The 22,288-nt window shown below is 42.8% G+C and overlaps 1 protein-coding gene across 4 annotated transcripts in view; it reads right to left on the minus strand.

The window, feature by feature from the left end:
* LOC122810396 (solute carrier family 12 member 4-like) overlaps positions 1–22,288 on the minus strand; it is a 2,349,234-nt gene that overhangs the window by 1,377,101 nt on the left and 949,845 nt on the right. For all 4 annotated transcript variants that reach the window (XM_044081998.1, XM_044081999.1, XM_044082001.1 and 1 more), the window contains exon 7: positions 4,658–4,899. In XM_044081998.1, coding sequence (XP_043937933.1) covers positions 4,658–4,899 — 242 coding nt within the window. The remainder of the gene's footprint in view (positions 1–4,657; positions 4,900–22,288) is intronic.

Consider the following 22,288-nt stretch of genomic DNA (forward strand, 5'->3'; position numbering starts at 1 on the left):
CACAGGACAACCCTATATTCATAGGATCCAAGGAACCCTCCATCAAGCAGGTAACCTACTATTGCTGAGGAAGAAGCAGTCAGCACAAACAAGGGTAGCCCCAAAGTAAAAGGCCCACAGCAGGGGATCAGTGTCATCCTTGAGAACCAAGGACTTTAACATAGACAAGGGAGCCATGTGGGATAGTGTCAACACAGAAATGCCGGTGCTGAGATCCATTCAATTGTAAGGGTTTTGGAATCAAATAAATCTAATTGGAGGACCTTTGAGTCAAGGCCAAAGGGACAACTGCTGGGCAAACGTGCAGGCTCTAGGCGAGTTGTTGGCTCCAAATTCACTGACTCCAGAAACCAGGATGAGGGAAGGAGAAAAATTTTGAGATGACAGACTATCCTGTTCCTCCCTCATAACAGAAACGGATGGTAGAACAACCATTTCTATCTGCACCTTGACAAAAAGCCCTCATCACGTGGTGGCAGTCTGGTTCTGAAGGACTGTATGGAAGATTGTAAAGGAGATCAAGAAGGGAATTTCAAAAAGGTAGAATATATCTGGTTAAAAAGAAAAGACATCTGTTTATACGTATGTGTGTATATTGTACATTTATGTATGCAAGTATGTGTGTGCATACATATATATATATATATATATATATATATATATACACACACACATCTATATGGTCTATATCACATGAGCGAATCGCACAAATTGCAAACGCTCATAATATCGAAAGTACTGGACCTCAAACTTCCTATTGTGGGGGCTGTGCCCCCCAAACCCCCCGCTAAATATATATTCCAACTCTGAGCTCGCACTACAGTGAGGAAAAGAGCAAATATCCACTCTTCACTGTACCACGATCTCAGAAAAAGCACTTTGACGTCTGGTACGTTCGATATTATGAGCTTTTGCAATTTGAGCGATTCGCTCATGTGATACAGACCCATATATATATATATATATATATATATATATATATATATACACACACACACACATATACATACAAACACACATACACGTGCATGCATAATTTAATGTTCACATGAGCAAAACAAGAGAGCTAAAAAGATTTAACAAAATCACAAAAAAAAAAAAAAAAAGAATAAAACACTTGTGCAGGGGGCAAGCCCTTCTGCACCCCCCACAACCCCCTGGTAATTATATATACAAACTCCAAGAATGCACAATAGTGGGGAAACAGCATATTCCCAGCCCCTGCTGTACCACAATCATTCACAGTAGCCAAATTTCTGAGACTTCAGTGTCTTAAGCCAAAGCAAAGTAAAAAGAACGTTCAATATTACAAAAGTTTGCCCGTTATCAACTTAAGCCATTTAACGGACTGTATGTTCATAGGTTGTTACTAGGATAATGACCACTACGGCCCTTACAAGCCTGTTACTAGGAAGGTAACCAAGGGATTTGTAAAGGGGGGGTGCTAGTTAGGATAATACTCTTTATATCGACAGGGGCCAGACATGGGGTAAATTTACGATTTCCCATCCAGTTGAAATGATTTCAGCTGAATAGGGTTATGGATGAATTCTGCTTCACATGGATGGGGAGCCTTTTCCACAGCAGGGGGGGGTCCTTTGGGACATATATCTGTCTCTCCAGCACTTCCTGTGTATATCACAAGTGAAGTTCAGATCCCTGGATCTAATGTTTCTGGTGCTGTTTGTTTTGCATACGTGCAACAGATCCATCAAGGTTGGATCCAAGGAAGCCCTGTAAGTCAGGTAAAGACCCCCTCACAGCAGCCTGTAGGAGACTGAATACAGAGACAAATTATTTAGGTAATTAGTGTGGGACAGGGTATTCATGCTCTGAATTCTCCTGGTGAGAAACCTTTGTGGGCATTCCAGCTGTTGCAAGTGTCTGGTTAGGTACATGCCAAAGGGGGTATTGTACCGAATGACAGGTCTGATAAGGACCAAGTAGATTGGTATCATAACTTCCTTACACTTGGATGCCACACCCTTACCTATAAGCTGGGTGACAAAATGATTTTCTTTACATCTTTGCTACGCGTTGGTCAAACACCAGATAGCTGTCTCCATACGTTCCCAGATATGTTCCCAGATACCTTACTACCGAGTCAACCCTTATGAATGTTTTATCAATGGAGTAATTAACTTGAGTTGACAGTTTCCTAAAGGGCAATATAATGCATTTTTGGCATGGAGTTTTAGGCCATGGCTTTGGCACCAGTAATTTGTCTGTGCTAAACAAACTAGCAGGATGCTGGTGTCTTGGGGGGAATCTATAAAACTCCCAATTTACAGTCATCTGTGAACTTTGTGAGTCACAGAACTTGAACATTAGGCTTGAAGTCTGAGAAGTAGATGTCAACCAGGAGTGGGTCTAGGCCCACCACGGAGCCCTGGGGTACTCTGCTGGTGACCGATCCCTTACTGCAGGTGGTCTCACCAATCCAGACTTCTTGGATCCTGTCTGTGAGCCAGAATACAATCCTGCGAGTTAAGAAGGGATTTGTGCCTAGCTCAGAGAGCTTGTCAACAATGCTTGAGTGGAGTATTGTAGTGAACGTCTTGGCCAGGTCAAGATATGCAGTATGCACCATTCTACCCTCATCCATTGCCTTGGTGACCCTCTCAAAGAAGTCTTCCAGGTTAAGTAGGCATGACTTTCCCTTAAAGCCAAATTAGGATTGTTCCAGTGTCTGTAGGTTGGCAATGTCCTAGTTTATCATTTCCATGATAACTTGCTGCATTGGCTTTGCACATTAGGCTCATCAGACTACTGAGTCTGTAGTCATCTTGGTTGGATGATGGTCTGCCTTTGTGGAGGGAAAGACTGTTGTAGTCCTCTGTTCAATCAGAACTTAGTCTGTTTCAAGGCTGTAGCTGAAGAGTACCTCCATTGGTCCTGAAAGGTCATGTTTTAGACTTCAAGACGTAACCAGGGATGTTGTCGGACCCATAGAGGCAGTGTTCTTGGCTTTAGCAAGTGCTGACAACAACTGGTCCCTGCTAATACTTGGGGGAAGTATGTTGGATGGGATTTCATCCAGAGGAGCTGGGGGAGTGGGGAGTGATGTTTGAGATAAACTTGTCAGTAGATCTGCTATGTTAAACTGGTCAGTGAAGGTGGTATTGTTCACCACCAGTTCAGTACACCTGTAAGGTTCCCAAGATAGCTGAAAAAGGCCTTGTGAGGCTATCCAAACCTCATAGTTGGCTTTTTTGGACTTTTTTAGACCTCAGTTTCATGTTTAGTTGGCTAAGAGAGCATTTGTGTTTAAGGCAGTTGCTCTTTATTGAATACCCCTCTTTAGGTGAGGATTCTACCAGTGGGGTTTGTTTTTAGTGCTGGTTTTTGGTTTACTTCTGGCAGGTCCAACAACCTTTAAACAACCATTCACATGTATGTATAGGGGCTCTAAATAATTCTGAATAGATAGCTTTGGTCTCGGGGTTGAAAGGTGTTGCAGAGGTCTGATGACATGAGCACATGGCCTTACAAGCTCCCCTGATTTATAAGAGAGAAAAAAAAAGCTTGAAAAGTAATCCCTATGCCCTTCAGCCAATTAATGACAGCACGTTCAGCTCCCTGGAGTGTTTCTCAGCTCAGAGAGACCAAGTAAGCATATTCTGCACAGGATATATATTCACACACACAGTACTTTAAGGGAAATATTAGGTGGAGCATTTAGCTACAGGTTAGATCACATCCAAATGAGGAGAGGCAGATAAGATTCACCTACAAGTGCCTTCTATGTCAGAAAAATTTAAAGATACTTGAGACTGGTTCATAGGTAGGTACTAGGCTATCGGCCCTGGGGCCCATACAAGCCCAGCCAAAAAGGTACCCTGGCTTTTGCCATCCAAGAAAATGATTTTCCTATGCCACTGTCGAGCAGAGCCACAGAGGTGATCCCCGGGGTGAATTTCCTATTTCCCATCCAATCAAGATTTTTCTTTAAGAGTGCTAATGAGGAGCTTTGTTTGATATAGACAGGTAGTTTATTCCAGAGTATGGGAAGTCTCTGGGACAGGAATCTATCCCTCCGGCATGTTCTGTTTATTGTGGTGACAAGGTTTAGGTCCCTAGAGCGTATAGCCAAGGGATTGGGATTTCTTTACGTGGAGCATGTCCGACAGCTCTGGGTTTGACATAGCTTTGTATGTTAGGCAGAGATCACCTCTAAGTAGGTGATATGCGACAGAGTAAAGCTGGAGTTTGAGACTATCAGCGTAGGGCATCTGTTTGAGGTAGGTACTGTGAGACTGGAATGATAATTTTTCCATCTCGAATCAGATAAGCGCCCCAAAGACCAATCAGTCGGATTGGACAAACCCAATAAATAGGATACAGAAGTACCTAGGGGAAACTAAGGTAAATGTATTAAACAAATGTTAGTACATAACTTTTTCTCCTTTTTACACAAAAAATATTAATATGTTTAACAGCTATGCCTAATGCAATTTATAAATTTCAGTCAAAGTATCACTGCAAAATTACACAGAAATGTAAATCTGATTTAAAACAATTTCTAATGATTCAAAGTAATATTTACAAAAATACAAACCAAATTTCATATGCAGAATATATTGATATAGAAAAGGTTTCTAAACTGTTAATCATTAAGACGTTTAAAGAAAAATATTAAATGTAAATAAAAACTTACGGAAAAGTAGGAGGATGGAATGCAGACTTGATAACTCCAACGTAGATAGAAAGTATTGATAGTATTACACATGCCAAAAACAGAGAAGCAAACTTGTTGACAAATTTAACGCCTACAAATTCAACGAGCGCCATAAAGGTGAGGAAGATGGTCCCATAAAGTCTCATGTTATTAAGCATTGCAGAAGTATCATCAGCAGCATCCGAAGAATGGAAAATGGCTGCTTCAGGAGCCATGTATTTCTGGGTGAAAAAAAAAAAGTTTGCTTAAAGTACTCATCACAGGAAAATGTAAAGTACAGCTGCGTAGGTCCTACTTATCTGGAATAGCAGATGTTCGTAGAATACACTGCCTTACTGGCAATATGGATAGTAGTGCCCAGCTACCCTCCCTCTGGTAGTTTGTCAAAGCTCAGAACTCCTCTCACTGCCTGTCTGTGAAGGTAAAGGACCAATCACCTGGCAGGACCAACAGGAATAGCAGATGAAATACAAGCAGTGAGAACACCTACTGTTTAATACCAAGTACCACACACAAAGGGCTGAAAAACTCAACAGCACCTCCTACAGTCAGCTATATACACTCAACAAAAAGGGGAATGATGGGAGGGTACTACCAGTAAGGCAGTGTGCTCTAAAACATCTACTGTAACATGTACGTGGGACTTATTCAAATGTACTATGTCCAACAAACACACTGTCTCCCTGGCATATAGGTAGATTCCTAAAGCTCGCCTAACCTGGAAGGAGGAAGTATAAGGGGTCCTGGAGCACCTGCAGAATGGTCCTCAAAGCCTGCACTGGATTTTAAAAAACATTTTTTTTAATTTAATGAAACATGAGGTGAGGGTAGGCTGGTAATTATGCACTATGTATACTGCACTGGGAAAATTATGTCATTAGCACACAGGAAGACTGATGTGCTACTTGATGAATTACTCAATGGTGATATCAGTCCTGCACAGTATACGTCTTTTTTTTTATCAAGTGACTCATCTGTGATCCCGGCTAATTTCAGGATCCCAAAGGATTTGGTGAATCCACCACTTCGACCCACTGTAGACATGAGGGGCTCCTAGATGGAACCACTTGTGAAGTACATAGATGGGAAAAGAAAAAAGTTATGTACTCGCCATAACATTCCATGTTTGTTCTCCATCTCACCATTCACTTTTATTGGATGGGTTCGGAGCTGATCCACGGCTCTGACTCTGCCAAATACACTAGCTTGAAGTCTTATGGCTGAAAAGGTATCCCATCATGTAGTGGTGTAATCCCCAGATCTTGTTTGCTGCTAATCATAACAATGTGCCCACAATTGTCCTGCAACATCAGGTATAGAAAAAACAAGGAAATTCACAGGCGCTCCTTCAGAAGAAAAAGATCTTGCATCTAAGTCCTCTAGAAGCCTTTGGCTGGGGGGAGGTGGGAGGGTCTTAAGAATGTATGGCGAGATGGACAACAAACATGGAACGTTATGGTGAGTACCTAACTTCTTTATGTTATGTTGTCCTATCTTGCCTTCATTCTTACTGGATGGGACAGCATCCCTAGCACCATTTTCCAGGGTGGTTCACAGGAGTAAACCTTTGAGCACAGTGGAACCAAAGGAGGCCCTGTCCCTGGAGGCCAAATCACCTTTGTAATGAGTAATAAAAGTATGGGGTCTTGCCCACATAGCAGCAGCACAAATACTGTGCATTGATAATCTGGCTAGGTAGGCAGAGGATGTTGCTAAAGCCCTAGTGGAGTGGCCTCTAACTTTAAAAGTTAAATGGCTGTTATTTGGTGTATATAAAGGTAATGCAATTTGAAAGCATACCTTTTGAAACTGGCATGCCCTTTTTTGCTTCCTAAAAGGAGATGAACAATTGATCGGTTTTCCTGAAATCTTTGTTCTTATGCAGATAAAACCTAAGTTGTCTATGCACATCCAATTGCTGAAGTTTGTATTCTGCCTTATTGCTATGATTAGGAAAAAAACACTGGGTGCTCAACTGATACATGAAGAGAGACATGGAAGAGCTCTCTGATCATGTAGCCCAGGCTGGTACGACCCTGAGTAGCATCCTGCCCTCACCAAGAATGATACCTCAGTATAAAGAAAAAAGGATTAATTTCAACAACTGGCTAAGCTTCTGGTGTCATTCAAAGGGGATCCAGTGCATGTCAGCCTGGGACGACAGGCTCAACGAGCCACATTGCTTCGCAACAGATGGCTTGCACCTGTCAACCTTAGCCTTTCGAATACTGGCCAAGGCTCTTGCTGCCCCCATAGAGCCTTTTTTAGTCAAAAGTCAAACCCACCTCCGTAAACAGCACAATTAAAAAACTGAGGGTTGTGCTACTCAACGCCAGGAGTTTTAATCTCAAAATGCATGCACTTGAAGCACTCCTCAGTATGGAGAACATCAACATCTGTGCAGTAACTGAAACCTGGCTCAAAGCTCCAGAGAGCACCACAGCACTACCGGGCTACAATTAATCACACGTTTCGGCCACAGAACATGGACCGAAACACAAAAGGAGGGGGTGTATCCATATTCACCAGGGATACCTACATCTCCAGGTTAGTGGCGCAGTAGGATACCTCTGAGATCATCCATGTGCAACTAACATCGGGCCAATCTGCAATGCAAATTGTGGCCTGCTACAGATGACCCTCCATGACCCAGGACCAGCACTCCACCTTTCTGGAGACACTGGAAAACATGAAGGTCCTACCGTACACCCTGATATTGGGCGATTTCAATTACCCTACCATTAACTGGGAAAACTACTCTAGTACATAGGTTCATAGGTTGGTACTAGGCTATCAGCCCTAAGGCCTATACAAGCCTAGCCATAACAATTCCCTGGCTATTTCTTCCCACATTATTTACTTTCCTGGACCCCTAACGTGATCCCTGGGGTGAATTTCCTTTCTCCCATCCAGTCGTCAAGGTTCCTTTTGAAGAGGTCCAAAGAGGCACTCTGCTTGATATGTATGGGCAATCTATTCCAGAGTCTGGGGAGTCTCTGGGTCAGGAACCTATCCCTCCAGCATGTTTTGTTTATTGTGATGACAAGGTTTAGATCCGGATTTCTTTAAGTGTAGCATGTCCAACAGCTCTGGGTTTGACATGGCCTTGTATGTTAAGCAGAGATCGCCTCTAAGTAGACGATATGCGACAGAGTATAGCTGGAGTTTACAAACTCCCAGGCCCAGCGCTTCCTAGAATTCATCAACTCAAACGCCCTGGATCAGCTGGTAAACTCCCCTACCAGAGCTGAAAACATATCGGACCTGGTCATCACCAACATGGGTGACAGGTGTTCCACACCAGAGGTCAATCCGTCACTGGTTAGATCAGACCATAAACTAATCACTCTGGAAGTCCACACCCCACCACCACCCCTAACTAAGGAAACCACAGTAAAAATACTTTACTAAAGCAAACTTCACCTTACTTAAGACAGAGGCGGTAAGTTTCACAGCCCCCACACTAAAGGATAATGCTGCCCAAGATGCAGAAACCTTTACAAATGCACTCTGTGAGCACCTATAAAGTTGCATGGATCGTGCCTTCCCTAGCAAAACCAAGATTCACTCCTCCAAGAGAAGGAAACCAGCCTGGTGGACCCCTGCCATAAACAGGCTATACAATAGGAGGAGGAAACTAGTCCAGAAAAAAAAAAGCAAATCCTAAGAAGGAAAGACATCCCTGATCAGTATCAGTAAGAAACTAAGGTCCTTCATAAAATCATCCAAGGCTAACTTCGAAAGAAAAATAGCCAAGGATTCAAAAGATAACCACAAAGCCTTCTTTAGCTATGTTAAGAATCTAAGTGGCAACTCGCAGATATGCACTGAACAAGTGCAAAATAGCACAAAATATACTGAATCTACTGATATTGCCAACATCCTGGCAGATAGATTCAGTGGAAACTTCACCACCCTCTCACCCCCAAAAGGGCCCACAACAATACCGGAAAAGTGTAGTACCCCAGAAATTACATGCACAGGTGAAAATAGCCCTTTCAAAAGCCAAAAACACAGCATCAATGGGGCCAGATGGTGTCCCAGTCTGCATCTTGCATGAACTACAGAATGAACCCCCCACCTAAATACGCTGTTTAACCTCAGCCTCGCCACAGGCTACGTGCCCATAGAATGGCGCACAGCAACATTTATTCCACTCCACAAAGGAGGGGCCACAACTGACCCTGGTAACTATCTCCCCATAAGACTGACTAGCCTGGTCTACAAGGCTATGGAGTGTGTCATCATGGAACTCATTAACAAAGACATTGGGAACCTCCAAACACTTGACCTGACCCAGTTCGGCTTTGTTAAGGGCAGATCATGCCTACTAAACCTGGTTGACAGTCACCAAGTCCATAGACACACAGCCTACCTTGACCTCGCCAAGGCTTTCAACACAGTTCCCCACTCAGGTATTACAGAAAAACTCACCAGCCTGAACATAAATGCCTACGTCACGAGATGGGTTGCCAACTGGCTTACAGACAGAACTCACATGGTAAGAATAGCGAGCTCCAAGTCCAACTCTAAACCAGTCACAAGTAGTGTCCCACAAGGCTCGGTCCTGGGACCCCTACTGTTCTGCATATACTTCTCAGAAGTACAGGCAAACACAGGAGGATTATGGCTAACCATGTTTGCCTATGACTGCAAACTGGGAGCCATAACTGACTCTCCGGCTGACACGGACATCCTCCCAAAGGGCCTTACTGAGACAGACACCTGGTGTCAAAGTCATGGCCTCAAGTTAAATGCCAAATAATGCATAGTCATCCCTTTTGGGGAAAACAAAACGCCCATGAATTACCACATAGGTGGCAGCCCCCTTAATACAGAAGAGGTAATAAGAGATCTGGGGACACAGGTAGGTAGTAATCTCTCCTTTTACAATCATATTGCCAAAGTAGTTAGGAAATCCTTCTATATGGCCCATCTAATTACTAAAGGGTTCGCATCTAAAAATAGAGAGGTTATAGTGCCCCTCTACTAGTTACTCATCAGACCCATCATAGAGTACAATACCCCATTTGGGATGTACCTCACAAGACACTTCCAACAGCTGGAAAGACCACAAAAGTACCTCACCAAAAGGATTACTGGCCTCAAACATATGTCCTATGCAGCCCGACTGAAAAAACTCTGGCTGTACTCAGTGCCATATCGCTTACTCAGAGGTGATCTCTACCTGACTTACAAAGCCATGTCCAACTCAGAATTGATGGACATGCTCCACCTAAAGAAATCCAAGTCACTGCGAGCCACGCGCTCTAGTGAGCTAAACCTCGCCACAACAATAAATAGAACATGCTGGAGGGATAGATTCCTGTCACAGAGACTCCCCATGCTTTGGAACAAAATTCCAAACTACATTAGGCACAGCCCCTAACACTCAAGAGAAACTTTGACGAGTGGATGGGTAACAGAAAATACACCCCTGGGATCACTTCATTGGCTCTGCTCGACAGAGGATCAATCAATCAATGGGGCAGCAAAAGCAGACACTCTGGCTAGGCTTATAAATGCCCTCGGGCAGATAGCTTAGTACCTACCTATGATTGATTCAGATTGGTTTGGGAGCAAACATTTTGCACAAAGGATGGATTAGTTCATACAGATACTCTATCCTTATGGAAGATGAAGTATGGTGGCTTGACTGACAGAGCTTGCAACTCCGGAGGCTCTTTTTGCAGATGAAATGGCTACTAGGAATATAGTTTTCCGAAAGAGAAATTTAAGATCACATGATGATGGTTCAAAGGGAGGTAAGGTTAGATGCGCCAGAACAAAATTCAGATCCCACGGTGGAAGAGTTTCTTTGGGGGGTTCTTAAGAAAATGCCTTTTAAAAATGCTTTACACAACTTGTGTGACATCAGGTTACGAGTGTATTCACCAATGTGAAAATTAGAAATTGCAGCTAATTGAACTCTAATTGTAGCTGCTGCGGAACCTTGCTCGAAAAGTTCTGCAAGAAATTCTAAAATTGAACTAATTGGGGCAGAAAAGTGATCAATAGTTCTTGCTTTTGCCCAGTAGAAGAACCTCTTCCATTTACGAGAAAATAAATTTCCTGGTAGAAGCCTTGAGAGGATACCAAAATGTGTTTTACTGCTGGTGTGAAGTCCTGAAGCCTGACTAATTTTGGAAGAGGAGCAGCCAAGCTGTCAAATTGAGGATCTGGAAAGCAGGATGAAACATTCCCAACATACGAGTCAAAAGGTCTGGAACTGGGTCCAGAACCCACGGTTTCTCTTGTAGGAGAGGCCAGAGGAAGGGGAACCTAATCTGACGAGGCCAATATGGAGCAATGAGAATCAGCCTGCTTCCCAAGCATTTTGCTTTCTGAATGACTTTGGGTATCAGGGGAAAGGGATAGAGAAGTCCCAAGGGCCAATCGTGAACAAGTGCATCTCTCGGTGTCTCCCCCATAGGGATGATTAGGGCAAAGTAGCTGCTGCATTTGGTATTCATGGGAGTAGCAAAAACGATTGCAGCAAGGCTGGCCCCATTTTCAGAAAATCTTCTCAACTACGTTTTGATTTAGAGACCACTCGTGAGGCATTAAAATCTCCCTGCTGAGTTTGTCCGCTATCACTTTGGATTGCCCCAGGATATGCGTTGCTACCAGAAAACACTGCCATTCTCTCTCGGATCTTCTCGACAAAAGGGGTATGATATGGTTCCTCCTTGTTTATGTACCAGACTACCAACATGTTGTTTGACTGGATTGCAATTGTTCCTAGTGAAAGAAGAGTCCTGGAGTGCTTGCAACGCTAGAAGCACTGCTCTCATCTCTAGAACATAGATGTGCAAATGAGTCATGTTCCTGCCATGTGCCTTGGACTGTTCTTCCTAGATAATGCCCCCCACACTATCTGGGAGGCATCCATGGTCACTGTAGCTACAGGTTGCTGTGGCACAAAAGGTCGCCCAATGGTCACTTGATCGAACCAAAGCCATCAAAGATCTCTCTTGCATGACTAATTCTGATTTGGTGAGACATGGGAAGCTCTTATAACAACCACTGAGCACTGATGCCATGGTTCCCAAGACTTTCAAAATTTTTTGCTTTCACCTTGTTTCTGGGTAGAAGGTAGGCTATTTGTTGTCTGAGAACAGAAACTCTGTGGAGAGGCAGACGTGCCATCATGGAAACGGTGTTGAGATCTGCGCCATGTAATATGTTGACAAGGCAACAAGGCGGATTTTTGTAAATTCACTGTTATGCCTGAGAACAGGTTTGTAGTGTGGTGTCTCACACCTGTTGAAGTAGATGCTTGGTGGTGGCAGTTAGCAGCCAGTCGTCCAGCTATGGAAACACTTGGAATCCTAGACGTCTCAAGTGAGCTGACACTACTGCCATGCATTTGAACACTCTGGGGGCTGTAGTGAGACCAAAGGGCAGAGCTCGAAACTGATAATGACCGACTCCTAGCCGGAAGCATAAAACACTCCTTGATGCTCTGTCCATTTTTATGTGGTAGTATGCATCTTGGACGTCTACTGAGCAGATCCAATCATCTTTCCCTAAAAAGGGAAGAATTGACTGCAGTGTCACCATTCAGAACTTGGACTTCTTCACAGATTCATTTAGTTTGCTGAGATCCAATATAGGTCTCCAGTCTCCTGTTCTTTTTGGCACTAAAATGAATCTTGAGTAAGTTCCGAATCCTATTTGGTCTGCGGGGACTTTTTGGATGACCCTTTTGTCTAGCAACTTTTGAATTTCTACAGTTGCTTGCTCCCTCTGACTGGGTGGAACATCCCAGACTGTTCTGATCTGTGGGACAGGGTGGCAAAAGGGAATGGAATAACCTCTGGATATTATACTTTGTACCCACTTGTCTCTTGTGATATCTCACCGGGCTTCTGGGTACAAAGTTAACCACCCCCCGACTCCCTCCAGAGTAGAGCAGACAGGCCTCCTTACAGGAGCGCTGGTATGGCCGGCTGCAAAAGGAATCAGTGTCACCCTGGTTTTGCGGACCCCCTCTGCCTTGTGGACGTCTACCATTACTGCCTCCCCCTCTGTCCCTGGGGGGAGGATTCACCTTGTGCATCCTGAAAAACAACCTGGGATCTTTTAAACCACATTTTCCCACTCTTCTGACCCTTAGGGTAAGGTCTTGACGGTACGGAAAAACATACTCAAACAGGAGAGAGTTTCCCTTTCTGTTCGCATCTGGTGAGTGGATCTGACTTTAGGTCCAGAGAGTGAGGAACCATCAAAAGGGGCATTGAAAAAGGTAGACTTGAAAGGCTCTGCAAAATTACAAGTACATCCAGGAGTGTCTCCTCAAGGAAACTCCTGAACCCACTGCTCTGCTCGCTCCATCCACTGCATACGATATTAGTCTCATGGAGGAGTTAACGATGGAATTTAAGGTAGATAGCCGAGAGGTTACCTTCTCTGAAACCCCCACAACTAATGAACCTTGGAGAGTATCTCCTAACTCTTTCAGGAGATCCCTTTATAGTCTAGTGAAGTGCGTACGGTAGTTCAGCAATCTGAGGGTAAAAGTTGTTGACGAAAAAACACGCTTCCCGTATCTGTTCATCATTCGAGAGTCTTTGCTCGATGGATGAACAGATGATGTTTCAGAAAGTTCCTTCTTGGTGGCTACTGCCACCACCATAGCATCTACAGGAATGCCTTTCGTGAGAAAATCCTTTTCGGATGGGGCTGATAAAAACTTATTTGGTCTCCGAGGGACTGGTTCCATAGTGTCTGGTAACTCCCCATGCCGTTCGACTAACCAAGTCCAAGAGCTCGTCAAAAGGCGGAGACATCCAGGAGGCTGAGGCTGAAGGTTGAGATCCAAAAGCCTTCAGGTACACTGACTCATCAGAAAGTTTGATGGTTTTCCAGCTGCCTCTCTGTTTCAGGATTTCTAAGATATCTGCAAAGGAGATATCATCTGAAGGCAACTGTGGGGACCCTTTTGACTCCTCGAGGTCAGTGTCAGAGGTGATGGACTCATCAGGGGAGTCTATATGCTTCCTCTTGCATGTTCTCTTTTGTGGAGCCTCCTCGGAAGGGTATTCTGGGAAGGTCTCGGAAGAGTGGGGTTTGCCCAATGGGGTTCCCTGAGGCTCTGATCTCTGCTGTCCTGTGGATGGGGTGGTGCCAAGACAGAACCATTGCTACAATTCACCTAGTCTCCACACTTCTCTGTGCATCTCCAATCCTCACCAACATCAAGAAATCAGATATAAATAAACTTGACTCTTGCTACAATTAAACTGCAATGCTTACCACAGAATCTACTTAGAGACCCCGTCATTGCCTAGCAGTAAAAACTTGTCATGGCTTGAATTGCTCAACCTCCTGGTCTAACACCCAGCTAACCACAGCCCACCAAATACTCTAGCAACCCGACAAAGTTCCTGACCTCCTTAACTTCTTCCACCCGTATTCCACCAACCGTGTCCTCCATTCCAACAAATCTCTACTAAAGATAACACTGCTGGAGAAGCCCTTTATTCACACTGCACAGCTAAACAATGAAATTCTCTCCCTCTAAACACAAAAATGCCACCACTATAACAAAATTAAAAGAGATGCTTAAAGCACATCTAAAAGAAAACTGGTTATGCTTTCATACTGGCCCTGGCTAAGAAAATTCAATGCTTCTAGCTAGCCTGCCCTGATCTTGCAAATATTAACTCAAAACACCTACCCCCACTGCATTTCTACCTCAAACATCCTCCTCCAAAATTGTGGTGTATATTCCTGAATATCGTACAATGTATGATTATGACTAAATTTGTTAGAAATTTCAGGTTACTGAAATCATATAAAATGTTACATATGTTTTTACGTCTATGCCTAATGTAGAACAGGAACGTTTGCTACCATTGTAAACATTATTCTATTGTACTTCTTGTGTACAAAATGTTACATGTGTTTTTACCTCTTTACCTAATGTAGAACAGGAACGTTTGCTACCATTATAAATATTTTATTGTATTTCTTGTGTACAAAATGTTACATGTGTTTTTACCTCTATACCTAATGTAGAACAGGAACGTTTGCTACCATTGTAAACATTATTCTATTGTATTTGTGTACAAAATGTTACATGTGTTTTTACCTCTATACTTAATGTAGAACAGGAATGTTTGCTACCATTGTAAACATTATTCTATTGTACTTCTTGTGGAGCTTTTCTCCTCAGGCCTGCACTGAAAAAGGACAATTTTGTCCAGTTGAACTTTACTGCTCAACAAATGTAAAATAAATAAAAATAAAATGTTTTATGCTCATCAAAAGATTTATAAAAAATCAGTGCATACCAAGACTTTCCCCATTCTGAAGGAGGTATGGGTCCCTGGAAACTGATTACATGGACAGATCTGCAAACGTGGGATTACATACATACCTGCTGACATCACAAGACCTAAACGCAGTGAAAGTTTTGAGACACGAGGAGAACAAGTCTAAGATGATTTCCCTGCTTAGTCTAACAGAAGCATGTCGGCATCAAGTGGGAATGGAAATAAAACCAGAAGTAGATTAAAAATCAAGCAGAAACTGAATGTGCCAAAAACAAGAAAGAATATGCCATGTGAAGAATACCAGGGAACTTCTATGGGCTAGGCTTGTAAAGGCCCCAGGACCATTAGCCTAGTACACACTTATGAACGTATGAACATAGGGTGAAGGACCAGATGAGAAGGCAAGAAATGTGGAAAATGCATAAATATAGTTGCAAATACAGAAAACTCTTGGAACAACCTCATGTTGAACAGGATCAAACACAGGAATGGTTAAGGAGAGGTGAATTTAAACCGAAAGGTTAATATTGGCGTCCCAAGATAGTGAACTACGTAAACGTTGGTTTACAAAGTCCATTGAACATGTGGGAGAAACAGACAAATGTAGGTTTTGTAAAACAGAATTGGAAACACTTGCACATCTTGTTGCTGGCTATGATATACTAATGTCAGGACGACCGTATAGTGAAAGGATAATAATGTGGGAAGACTGTTGCACTGGGGATTGTGCAAACATTATAACACTGAAGTAGCTGAAAAACAATGGAAACGAACTACAAACCATTGTAGAAAATATCACATGAGATCACCCATTACGAACAGTTCAAAAAAGAGATGCGAGAAAAATCTGTTGTACATTTTCATTCTTCATCACTGATGGGTCTCGAATCTGACTCACCCATATTTCTAAGACTTTGGATCCTAAACTCAAGCTCCTCCCTATTCCCATAATGAACTATACCACCCTAACTCCTCATATTGAGTTTGCTGCCTATTGCCTAGAGGTATTTAAAGACAGGACAGACGAAGAAATTATTAATGCGCAAACCTGGAACATGAAAGTTCTTGTATCATCCTGTATTCCTTCTACGAATGACAAGGCTGGGGGATGGCTGGGAGGGAAGGTGAGGAAGAATGAACGGAATGTTACGGTGAGTACATAACTGCTTTTTCTGATACTGTCCTTTACATTATTCCTCACTGATGGTCAGAAACCCCAGCAACGTTAACTCTTGGGAGGCCCTGAAAGAAGGATATTGTTGCTCGTCCAGTCAGAATAAAATATACAAGTCTTTGTGGGTTCTGTTCAAGCAACTTTATTATGTACAAATACATCAGGATTGAGGCTTAATAACTACCTTGGTGTAAACTTATAAATAAACTAGCCAATCGCACTCACATGCTCTCTCTCTGGCTGCACACTCAAAATGGCATGGAAGCCAGCACATGCTGGCTATTTACATGTACACGCCAACCTTGAAATGCTTCTAAAAGGTACAACACACACACACACAATTCTACATCCTCCCTTTGAGAAATAAGTCATGCAATACTGATAAAATCAATAATTCTTTGTCATGCAGTTATACAGAGCTAAATACAATTATGTCCAGGTTAGTGTGTATTTCACACTAGGTCTGGAAATACGACCAAATCGTGTGACATAGAAATTAGAATTAGGTCTAGCAACTGGGACTATGTCTGCTGAATGTTCAACTTTGGGGACATCAGTAACATCATCAAGTAGAAGTTAAGACACGTTCTGCAACAGGAAAGTACAGTTGTGTACACTTACCATAAATGTAGATGTTTGGGTGTATTCACTGTTGCAGTCATCACCTGTGGGTTATCCCTGCTGTGGTAGCCCTCGGCCGACCCGAATACCAGAGTCAATGTTTTTCTGTATCTGCTGCTGTCGCTTGCTGGCGGACGTCAGGTAGTCAGTGCCATAAAGAAAGGCAGCCAACGCCATTACATCAGTTTTTCTTGCCCTAACCAGTCAGAGGCCCAAGTAAATATGGTAAAGTGGTCCTGGTGGCTAAAAGCCATCGTTAGAAACTTCTGTCTCCCTAAAGAAAGACAAAAGATATAAGGAGGAAGGAGGATAGGAAACCAGGACTGCAACAGTGAATACACTCGAACATCTACATTTATGGTAAGTGTATACAACTGTACTATGTTCTTCGTATTCCACTGTTGCTGTCATCACCTGTGGGAGGATTCCCAAAGCTGAGGAGTGGGATAGTAGGATTAGTAAGAGAACTATGAATGGGTCAGCATGCCCTGCAGAACTGCAGAGGCAAACTCTGCCCTAGCCTTAGAAAGTAGAGGTAGGTGGTAGTGCTTGGTAAAGGTATGGACAGAAGTCCAGGTGGCAGCTTCCAGAATGTCCCTGGTGGGAACTCCTCTGAGGAATGCTGTGGAAGTGGAGGCTGCCCTAGTGGAATGGGTTCAAATAGACTTGGGGGGTGGGGGGTTCCCATGCAATCGGAAGAAGAAATGGATACAATTTGATATCCATTTGGAAATGGTTTGTTTGGAAATGGGCTTCCCCTCTGCCCCTGGGGCAAAGCTGACAAGTAGTTGGTCTGTTTCCCTGAAGGGTTTAATATGGTCCAGATAATATCTGAGCTGTCTGTGCATGTCTAGTGAGTGCATAATTCTTTCCCCTTGTTTTGAGGGTTAGGAAAGAAGGTGGGTAGATGTATGGCCTGGTTGAGATTTACATTAGATACCACCTTGGCATAAAGGAGGGATTAGTCCTCAGGGAGACCCTGTCTGCATGGAAGATTATGAAGGGCTCAATGGCCATCAGTGCCTGAAGTTATGAAACCCTTCTGGCTGAGGTGATAGCTATGAGAAAAACAAACAGTCTTCCAGGAGAGGTATCTTAGCTCTGCTGAAGCAGCAGGTTCAAAGGGTGGTAAAGTTAGTTTTTCCAAAGGTCCCAGTCTGGAGTGGGTGGCCTTCTGGGAGGTCTGATATTAAAAGCCCCTCTGAGGAATTGTTTAGATTTGGTAGTGCGAAAAAACTCCTCGGAAGCCTGGTGCCTGCATTGCGGCTCCGGACCCAACCAAGGCAGAGACAACCAAAGACTTGGAAGACTAAGAAGATTTCTGCGGCATACCAGACTCCGAAAGGGTCTCAGTAGAGGCCTGAGAAGGTATCAAAACCGGGATTCAGGGGCTGTGCAAAGGCGCCTCACTGAATTCTAGAACAGACGACCTGCTTAGCGGTAGTCGTGGGAAGGCTTAGTCTTGTGTGGTCTGTACCTTTATCCTTACATTTTTTTGGAATATCTACAGATTGTTGACTGATAGACACCATTTCGGAATGCGAAGGCAGATGATGAAAATACTTGGCTACAATAAGAGCTCGACAATGAATGGTTCTCGCATCAAAGAGGGGACAGAACCAGCAACGGGTGACTTTGTGGTCTGGGCCTAAACAAGTGATGCAGTATGAATGGAAGTCTGTGTGGTATTTGCTTTCCACAGGCGAAAATTGTTGACTTTTTCGGACATCGGTTAGTGCAAGAAAAAAGGATTCCAAACAGGGTACTTAGCTTTAGACATTTTTAGCTGTAATTCAAACTCTGGTATCGACCGACCGGCACACTTGCGAACTGCTTCTGCTACAGGCTCCACAGCATGAAAGACTGATGTAATGGCATTGGCTGCCTTCCTTTATAGCACTGATGACCTGACGCCAGCCAGCAAGCGACAGCAGCCGATGCAGAAAAACATGGACTCTGGTATTCGGGCCTGCCGAGGGCTACCACAGCAGGGATAACCCACAAGTGATGACTGCAACAGTGAAACATGAACATTATTTTTTAGACTGCTCTGAGATCGAGAGTCTGTATCACAGGAACAATGCTGCGATATCAATTCAGGTACAGGAAGTAGTCGTCTGCGATTTCTCCTGTACACCTTGCCCTCAGATTCTATGAAGTAGGATCTCGGCTCAGTACATATACCTGTTACTTCACCAATATGGTCAAAATCTTGCGCAGTTTGTATCCTCATAGTCTCTCCTCCTTTCAATGTTCGAAGAAATCTGCTCTATTTATCACAGCTGGACTTCTGGAAGAACACTTTCTGAATAATTGGGCTCTAATTGTCCTCTTGTTCTTTGTCTATTAGTTCCAGTTTGCTGAGGCCTAAAGCCATGTTGTTCTGGTTTGCCTAGATAGAAGGTTCTGAGCAAGCAAGCCAAGTAAATCTTCAAGGGGTATGTTTCTGAGACTGACTAAATTCAAAAAGACAGATATCATCCTTTGACCTCTCAAGTAATTGCTTTGCACTCTGTACTGCACGTTCAGCTAGTCCATTTGACTGTGGATATTCTGGACTACTAATAACATGTACAAAGTTCCATTCTTTGGCAAATTTCTGAAACTGACTGGTAAATTGGGTAACATTAGTAGAAATAATTGTGTTAACTACCATGGACTGAGAAATGACATTTCAACTTGGTGATAACAGTCGACATTAGATTACGTAGTAAATCAATCTCAAATCAATTTGAATAAGAGTCTACCAACATTAAGTAATGCCGATTGTCCACTCGAATACATCAGTGGCTACTGTTGACCAAGGTAGTTCAGGAACTTGACTTAGCTGAAGTGGTCCTTTTTGCAAGTACTATTGCATACTGAACAAGACAAAAGTACTTTATCAATGTCTTTTACTAGAGAAGACCAAAATATTAGTTCTCTCGCTCTTCTTTTGGTAGATTCGGAAGCTGGGTGACCACGATGTAAAATCTGGATCTATTCTTGTTGCAAGGAAGCAGGAATATCAATTTTAGGCCTTTTGAAAATAATACCATCTTCCATAAACATCTCATCTCTATGGAAAATAAGTTTGCACTTCAGGTGGTACACTAGATTGCTTTGACAGCCATCCAGCATTAATGTAGTGATTGAGCTTTTGCAAAACTGGATCAGTCTTTGTATGATCTCTCAGCTCATCAAGTCTTGTGGTAGAAAAATTATGCACTTCCATGATGTCAAAGTCAAAATTCTCTGCATGAAACTGTTCCGTTGTATTTCTGAGCAATCTGGACAAAGTATTAGCCAGATAAAGAAGTTTGCCTTTTGTATTGACCATTTTCAAGTTGTACTTTTGCAATGTGAGCATCATTCTTTGTAATCTTACTGGAGCTGAATGCATAGGCTTCTTTAGAAGAGTGACTAGAGGTTAGTGATCAGCTTCAATCTGAAGAGCTCAACCATAAATATAATCATGAAACTTTGAAAATGTAAATACTACTGCCAAAAGTTCTCTCAATTTGAGCATATTGCATTTCAATTTGGGTAAGAGTTCTAGATGCACAGGCTACTGGTCTGCTTTCTTGAAGAATAACTGCGCCAAGACCAAATTTTGAAACATCACAGGAAAGAGTTACTGATTTATTGACATCATTGTATCTTAATGTAGGTGGGGTGGCAATTTTCTGCTTAAGGTCTTCAAATGCCTTCTGGTGCTGTTCCAACCAAGACCATAGAACATTTTTGTGCATCAGCTCTCTCAAAGGTACCGTCAAACTCACCGAGGTCTGGTATAAACTTGCCGAAATAGTTTACCATACCAAGAAAACTGTGTAGAGCCTGAACATTATCTGATGCTAGCATCTCAAGAATGGCTGCTTGCTTGGATGGGTCTGGTAGTAAGCCAATGCTAGTGAATAAATGACCTGCATATGTAACTTCTGGTAGTCTGAATTTGCAGTTCAGAGGATTAAGCTTTTTAAGTTTACTTCACGTGCTCTGTATAGAGCTTTAAGGTTTCTGTCATGCTCTGCTTTACCATTGCCTCCAACAATAAATCATCTACTATTATGGCACGATAACCTGAAAAAAATTTGCTCCATTGCACGCTGAAAGACTGCACTTTCAAAACTTATTCCAAATGGCATCCTGAGGAATCTATATCTGTCAAATGGGGTATTGAAAGTAGTCAGTAATAAGGATTTGCGATCAAGCATCACTTGCCAAAATGAACTTTTTGCATCCATGACAGAAAAAACAATGGCATTTGGCATTAGTGCTGTGACTTCCTTGACTGTACGCATGGGATGATGTGGCCTCTTTAATGCTTTGTTCAAATCTCTTGGGTCGATACATATTCTGATTTCATCTGAGCTTTTTTTGTGGGCTGCTATGGATGACACCCATTCAGTAGGTTCTGCAACTGGACACCTTGCTGCACCATTTTATCCAATTGAGCTTTAACTTTATTCTGCAAAGCTATCGGAACTTTTCTTGCTGGTCCGACCACTGGACTGAACTCTGGGTCTGACTTCATAGAACATACAACTGGAAGTTTGCCCAACTTGTCATTGAAATCAGCAGCATACTCTGAGAAAATAGCTTCACTAAAATTGGAACTAGGATATGTGGTTATATGATTAACTTCTTTGGTAAAACAAAGCAAATTTATTCTCAAACTCTCTGAGACTCACTGACTGCATAAGTCTTTGGACTACATAGAATAGCAAGTAGTAACAGTTCCCGGCCAAATAATATGAAAGCACCACTAAACCTTCGGGTTTGAATTTCTTCATCTCCATAAGCAACAAGTTTTGCACAACTAGCCACATTGAGTTGTTCACTAGTTCTCACCTTAGCAAATGTGTCTGCTGACATCACATTACACTTTGAGCTCGGTGGATCTACCATTGATCTGGAAAGTACAAAACACTTCATTCTTTGTCACCAAATTTAGTGCATCAACCATTTCACCAATTACTGATACACCATCTACATGGAAAGTAGAACTGCAGCTCGCTATATGATCAACTTGCTTTTTTGAGTGACCCTTCTTTATAACTGTCCGGGCTTTACTTGATTTGCAAAACTTCGGAAAATGGTTCCATTTTTCTACACTTGTGGCATTGGCTGACCAAATGCTAAGCATGTTTTTCTTTTAGACTCACTATTGGCAGGACAATTGCGACAGTTAAAAGTTGGATTTGGGTTTTGCTGACTCACCTTGTACTGCAATGAGCATGTCCTTTTCTTAGAACTTGCTGGAAAACTACGGGTTTTACCTGGGAAGCCTGCAGGGGTGGGCAGGTGCCATGTGCTTAGGCCTGCTTCTGCTAGCCACGTGCTGCATGCTGTCTACATTTTCTCTGGAGCCTGCCAAAACCATGCTCTTATCACTTGCAAGCATACTTGCGTGCCTTTCTGTAATTTCATGGACCCAACAAATCTCAATAGCTTTATTCAGCATTAAATCACTGTCACAAAGCAAAATCTTTATCACTGCAGCTCTATTAATACCGCACACAAGCCTGTCCTTTCTCAGCTCATCTTTAAGTC

This window comes from Protopterus annectens, chromosome 8.part1, assembly GCF_019279795.1.
Source record: "Protopterus annectens isolate FY-2018-M chromosome 8.part1, PAN1.0, whole genome shotgun sequence".
Taxonomy (NCBI): Eukaryota; Metazoa; Chordata; order Ceratodontiformes; family Protopteridae; genus Protopterus; species Protopterus annectens.